Genomic DNA, 7,168 nt, shown 5'->3' on the forward strand with positions numbered 1-7,168 from the left:
TTCAAATCTACTGTGACACGTGTTTCGATGCATTCCGCATCATTTTCAAACACCGTATGTGAAGGTTTTTAATTCTACCACACAATGATTTTCCACACATTCATCTGGTGGAGTAAAAAGGTTTAAACAGTTTAGTTTGTGAAAACTCACTCCCTAAGGGTGAAGACTGACCGGAGCGTTTCGTCGTAACGTGTTACGTGTTATGCGAGCATTCAGGCAGTCAGTACAGCGAGCCAAGCGCTCCATCCATAGTTTCGGATGCTTGCTGATGCTCGCCGCGAGCGATGTAACGACGAAATGCTCCGGTCAGTCTCCACCTTAAAAATTATTCTCAATTTTTGAACTATCGGTCAACAAGCTATAATGGGAAACAGTTATCATTTTAAGAGGGTGTCAAATTATACTTTTGCATTGATGGAAAGGGTTTCTGAATAGCCTTTAAGTATTTTTGTCCGAAATTTGAACTGTATAATTATTATTTAAGGTTGAATGAATCAAATGTCTGATATAGTTTTTTTTTTGTTTATATGTTGGTCACATTGCCACGTTACACTTAGTAGGAATCTACTTAACGTATGGTAATTAATACATAGTGTAAAAAAGATTTTTATCTACTTAGATACTTACAAGAAAATAATAAAAAAAATGTGAAAAGAAATGGTTTTATTTATTAACACATTGTTTGCGGGTAACGCTTAAAAGCGTCTTTTCCATACTGCTGGTAGAGAGTGGGAGATGTTTGTAAGCGCTCTATTTGCTTACTTTTGGTACAAGAGCGACTGAAGACAAAATAATAATATATGTATTTTGTATATTAAAAGCATTGTTAACTTTGTGGTATGGTAATATAACACTCTAATAACTTAAAAAAGCAATATATTTTACATGCAACGCCATTATATATTAAAAAATATATAACACTCTCCTTATCATTCATCATTCACTTTATGTAATACCACTTGAAAGTGGTAAGTTCTGAAAGACATTTATACAAAAAAAAAATTTAGAAATGTCAGACTGTAACAATTTCATTTTATTCTACATTTGACGTGATGATGGAATTATTATTCCGAAACTGGTAGTCACGAAGTAGGGTTTTTTAAAGTGGTATAGCACAAAGTGAACGATGAATGATGAGGAGAGATATTAACATACCATAAAGTTAACAATGCTTTTAATATACAAAATATCCTATAATTTCAATTATTGAAAAGGAAGAAAAACATTGAAAATGATAAGCGGAAAGGAATAAAAACAAAGGTTTGGTTTACAAATTTATTGAAAGAATATCAACGTTACAAATGACACATCCTATATACTTGCTCCGTGTCTAATATATCATTAAAATGGTTCAAAAATCCTACGACGCAGTCTTGTGGTTGGCAGTAAATATGACAATCAGACAAAATTGTCAAACACAAAATAATGTAAGAAATGCCAGTCATTTTTAAAAATGCATTCGATTGGAATATTATATTTTGTACATAAGAAAATTAAACCTGTATTTGTAAGTTATATTATATTTTATGTACACACGATTGCCGTGTCAAAAAAGTATTTATCGCGATGAAATATATTATAGGTAAGAGAGAATTGTTTGTTGTTTAATGTTTGATGTCACTTTTTTCCAGACTTTTTTATTCCTCCCGTGACAAGGGGACCCTTTTGTGCAGCCTTCGCCTTAGCATCCTGGAAAGATAACAAAAAAAAGCTATTAAATAATTATCCCTTATTTATGGAAGTGAGGCATTGACCTGGCAAAAGAATGATGAACGTAGACTGAATACAGTAAAAATGCGACCTCTCAGACCTGCAAATATGCACCAAAGCAGTGTATGATACATCGCTCACTCCTTTCAACAACGTCATATATCAAAAAACTTGATGTTTCAGGAGATCGTTTTTAAAGTTTCAAAATGTAATAAAATGTATTAAAAATAAATATCAAGATCACTTATTGAACTTTTTACTGTGCAACGGATCTTTTTAGGGAAAACCTAAATGTTTTTTCTCCGTTTGAAAAATATTTAGTAAATTTAAAAAAATAATTAAACAATACCTTTTCTTCAAAATCCAAAAACAACACTTTCTGCCCTGTAGCGGGTAAATATCAAGTTAAAATTATGCCGCTTTTGCTGGGATATAGTACATTTTCTGGGCATTCCAAAAACACGCACAACTAATAATTGACGATTTTTGATATATGCCGTTGTTGAAACGACTGAGCGACATGTTTGAAGGGAGAAATGAAGAAAAAATGGCTGAAATAAGCACTATCCATCAAATTAACCCATTGTTTGTTGGTAGAGAGCGGGAGACGCTTACAAGCGTTCTATTTGCTTACTTTAGGTAGAGCGCAAGACGCCAAAAAATATTGTACAGATCGTCATTAGGTTTGCGGTTACTTGTGATTAGTATACTGAGGGTCGGGCAGCAGGCTGTCCGAGTATAATTAGGGTCGGGGTTGATGAACAAAACCACCCAACAACAATGTGATAATGTAGTTTTAGCATTTTTAAAATTGCTATCTTGTCAGCATCTCATGATTTTGTGACATATTGAACGCTGTGAATGTGTTAGATATTAATTAAGTTTTAGAGTAGGAGGGCAGACCATGTGGCACGTATGCCTGAGGATATCTATCCTTAGGCATATCTGGACAAAAAAGATGATTGATTGGAGGCCTAGAAGTGTGGGTAGGCCGCAGACAAGATGGTCCGATGGCATTACGAAAGTGGCGGGCCTGCACTGGAAGAGAGTCGCGTCCAACAGAGAACTGCGGAAGCCCAAGAGGGAGGCCTTTGTTCAATACTGGACACAAGAAGGCTGAAGTATGCAAGTATGCGAGTACCTGAAGAGCTTTCTCCTGTTCCTTGAGTTTTTGCTTGTGCGCCACATCGTCATCATCCATGTCCTTGTCTCCCTTCTTGGGGGCCTTCAGTGGCTTCTTCTTGCCTCCCTCTCGGCCAGACATTGTTACTGAAACACAGAGGAAATCAAGCAAGTTAATGGGGAATACTTTACCACCATTCGAACATCTATAAAAAAAACTGCGCTATCATGTAAAAATAATACTGTTTCAAAAAGTTTAGTATGACAGGCACCGTGGTATAGTTAGGTAGATGCTCGACTGCAAAACTGGCGTCGCGGGTTCGATTCCTGCCAATTGCAAAGTAAATTCAAGAAAGATTTATTTACAGTTGGTCTGGGTGTTTATGATGTGTTTTTCAGATTTGCCTTCCCTATCCTCAAAAAGTAGAGGCTTTGCGAGATATTCCTTTTAAAAATAAGAATAAAAGAAAACTTTTTTTTTTTTATTACATTTTTGACATCTCAAAAAGGATGAAGAAGAATACAGAAGTTTGGGTATTTACAGGACTTACGACCGTCATAGATTTGGTTAAGTAATCACTTTACACACATGCAACATTTACCAATTCTACCCATGACTGACGACCACACTACTCAAATTTTTGGAACGCCTAGATATATTGATCAATCTTGTGACACAGTACATACGAGTTCACAACAGCCGACTATGTTGGATTAAATCAAGTTTTATTAAGCAAGGACTCTTTTTATTTGCATGCGAGGTCTGAATCCTGTATTAAATTCACATAATTGAGACCCATCTGAAAACATGGTTTTAAATTTTTTATGTTTATAATTTGACCAAAAGAAAAATATCTCTTATTAAAAATTATTTATTTGTTTAAAAAGTCGATTATAATATAGAAGGGCGTTCACGGTAGAATTTGCATATTAATGAGGTTATGTTTATATAGTTAATGACAGGTTCGACCCAATTTCATGACGATAATATAGCAATGGATGAAAAATATGAAAATGATTTTTAAGAACTAAATAACGATTTTTTAAAAGATATTTTAATTTAAAAAAACTGATTATTCATGTGTGTACTGCACCGATAAGAGTATGAAACTAAATCAATCAACAAATGACAAAAAATCTTTTAACATTGTGTATCACGAATATCTACGTTTGTCAAAAAAGTGAGGTTATGAAATGTATTGAACATCAAAAACAAAACAAAAAATACCAGCTGATTACATCTTAATGCTATTAATTACTGCAACGAGATAATTTGCATACAAATATATACAATAATACCGTGGGGCGATAACATAAGCCTATCTAGAAAACATTAAAAACAAAACTGGTGGCATGATTTTTACAACTGTCACATTCATCAACCCGGCGAATAAGTTTATCAGAGTTCAGAAAGAATAATACAGTTGTAAAATGATAAAACATTTAGTTTTCTAATTATTAATAAGTAAATTTGCAAGTTACCTGTTAAATGTTACTAAAATATCACAAATCAAAGAAGCGAATTTCACGCGGATTCTATTCTCGTGTGTGAAGTGAAGTTAGGTTTTAATTGTAGAAAACTTGAGCAACAAATATAAAACATTATTTATTTGACCGACTGGCAGCACTTATCTTACATGCTACCAACGGATTAACATAAAAATATAGGAGCCTACCTTGTTTTTGGTTCCTACCCAGCATTAATTGAAAAATCTTATAATAAATTTGTAAAAAAAATACATACACGTATATATTTGTAATTTATTTTACTATTTTTCGCGAGTCCACGCAGGTGGTGCGTCTTTTATTGGTTTTAAAATATACGTAAGTACATTGCATATGGAATCTTTTTGTTTGTTTGTTGGTAGATGATACAAAAAAATACCCCTAGCCGCATACAATGGTGCATAGGGTACCGTTTAGAATTTAAACAGCGTTTACTTATTCGTTTATTAAGAAATAAATTGATGAAATGATTAACAATAAATAAATCACTAATTTATGTGAATTTTAACTTCTTTTGAAAAATTCATGCATTCACCGGACATCAAATAATTATTTTCAAAATCTAGAATACTTCAACTAAATATTGGATTATTTGTTGTTTTTTTTAGAATATGTATTAAAAATATATTTTTATAACTCATTACCTTTCAATAACTCTTTTCTTTTCAAAAACATATATTTATTTCGAAGAAAAACTAATTTTTTCAATTCAAAAATGGGTTTAAAAAAATATATATAAACTATTACGTAGAATATTACCTGCATTTAATGAAAATTAAGTAGTTGTTCAACGAGTACCTACTAGGCCTTTATGCACCGTGTAACATTCATCATTCTATCCATGAATAACGACTAACTAACTAACTAACTATGCAGAGAGAATAGCCACACCACTCAGTCTTTGCAAACAACCGTCGCTTCTTCCACATTCGTCCATCTCCTCATACATGTGAAGAATGCAAGTCCACATACTCAAATTTTAAAAATTCCAAAATTCCATTTTTTTAACTACCTAACGTTCAAGTGACTCTGAAATCTAGCTACAGCTTATGCAACACCGCTTATCATGACCTTACTCAGGCTTCAACTTTTTAAGTTTCATAGCCTATGGCTACTCGTGAGTGGATTTACTCTTTATGTTTAATGTTACTATAATTTCTTGTAATTCATGAATGAAAATTCTAGACAAAAACACTCGCTGCAAAATTCTCAACAGTTGTATTTATACTTTAATTTAAAAGATTTTTTATGTTTTTATTAGTATGTCTTTTCGTCGGCGGCATCTATGACTGAAAATAGTATATTTTTTTAATCAGAGAAATCTTCAGACGATATTTTTAAATGAATTATTTGGCAGTCATCCAGTGAGAGGATGTTTCTGCCAGTGTCATATCCTTTATATTTACAAACAAAATGATAATAATAATAACAACAATTAATAAAAAATTCATACTTTAAATATGCATTTTGATTGATCATTTTAGAATTTATGACCGTAATTCTATAATAAGGTTCAGAAAGAAGGGTGGATACTTGGATGGGGAGTTGGGTTTTTTTTCTGAATTATTTTATATGCAAGGAGACATACGAAACTATAATTTTTTTTAAATCATTATTTTTTAAACCATTCTTTTAATAGCTTTTATTATTATTTATTCAGTTCGTTAAGGGTCGTTAAAGTTCATCATCATATAAATAAAAAAATATTAGCAGAGTATTAAATTATTCAGACGGTACTTTTAAAATATCGAAGTCGTACAGGAGAAAGTGACCAACTAACAAAACATAAAATGTTCAGGAGAGCCATTTAAATCACTTCTGCTTGGCAACAAAATAAACATCAATGCAGTTAGTCATTTTTAACAAGTCAAAATATTATACTTCCAAGTCATTAAAATCGATTTGGGATTTTTTCAGGGCAATATTAAGCTAGTAAGATATCAAACTTGTCCGCCTCCGTAGTGTAATGGTCAGCACGCTCGGCTACCGTTCTGGAGGTCCCGGGTTCGATTCCCAGGGGGGGGGGTCAAATAAATATAAGTGATTTTTTCACTGTAATATTTATTCAATATTACCGTGGACTGGTACCTGAGGCGAAGGGCTGATCACCTTTCCTTCATTTGTAAACGATCAAGATAACACTGCGTTTATATGAAGCAGTGCCCTATGCACCATTGGGGTGTGGATAAGGGTTTTATATATAAGATATCAAATAGTCAATGATTATGTAAAAAAAAATGCACTTGGTCACTTTCTCCGGTATGACTACGATATCGGTTTCCATATTTGACATTTGCTCGTGGTTTTTGCAACGGCAGTATACGAATAGTTATTTTAAAAAATGCTTTTAAAATTTTCTGATGAAAACTGACAATGCAGATTTTCACAAAAAACATCATAAATTATTCATTCGTCCGCTATAAAAATAGCGAATAGGTCAAATATTAAAAATACGAAAAAAAAATGTGCAAGGGAAGTTATGAAAATAAACTAGATCACTGATTGTGAAACACGTTAGGAAGTTGGATCCTAAATGTTATGTCCATGTGTAGATATCGCTCACTCCGTTCAACAACGTCATATATAAAAAAAAAACAAGATTTTTCAAGAGATCGTTTCAAGAATGTTTTTAAAATATAATAAAATGTATTAAAAATAAATATCAAGCCACTTATTGAACTTTTTACTGTACAACAGATCTTTTTAGGTAAAATCTGAAGGTTTTTTCTCCATTTGAAAAATATTTACTATATTTAAAAAAATAACATCTTCTGCCCTGTAGCGGGTAAATATTAAGGTAAAAATATCTCTCTTTTGCTGGGATATAGTA

At 32.4% G+C, this 7,168-nt stretch overlaps 1 protein-coding gene across 1 annotated transcript; it reads right to left on the reverse strand.

The window, feature by feature from the left end:
• Positions 1–1,261: 1,261 nt before the first annotated feature.
• LOC148310064 (translation machinery-associated protein 7 homolog) lies at positions 1,262–4,393 on the reverse strand. Its single transcript, XM_088259068.1, has 3 exons — positions 4,315–4,393; positions 2,852–2,979; positions 1,262–1,689 (listed from the first exon to the last, which is right to left on the reverse strand). The coding sequence occupies exons 2-3, from the start codon at positions 2,972–2,974 to the stop codon at positions 1,618–1,620; spliced, it is 195 nt and encodes a 64-aa protein (XP_088115194.1). The 5' UTR covers positions 2,975–2,979; positions 4,315–4,393; the 3' UTR covers positions 1,262–1,617.
• Positions 4,394–7,168: the final 2,775 nt, after the last annotated feature.

The sequence above is a fragment of the Brachycentrus maculatus genome, unplaced genomic scaffold, assembly GCF_059751285.1.
Source record: "Brachycentrus maculatus isolate JH-2025_06_01 unplaced genomic scaffold, ASM5975128v1 h1tg000109l, whole genome shotgun sequence".
Lineage (NCBI taxonomy): Eukaryota > Metazoa > Arthropoda > Insecta > Trichoptera > Brachycentridae > Brachycentrus > Brachycentrus maculatus.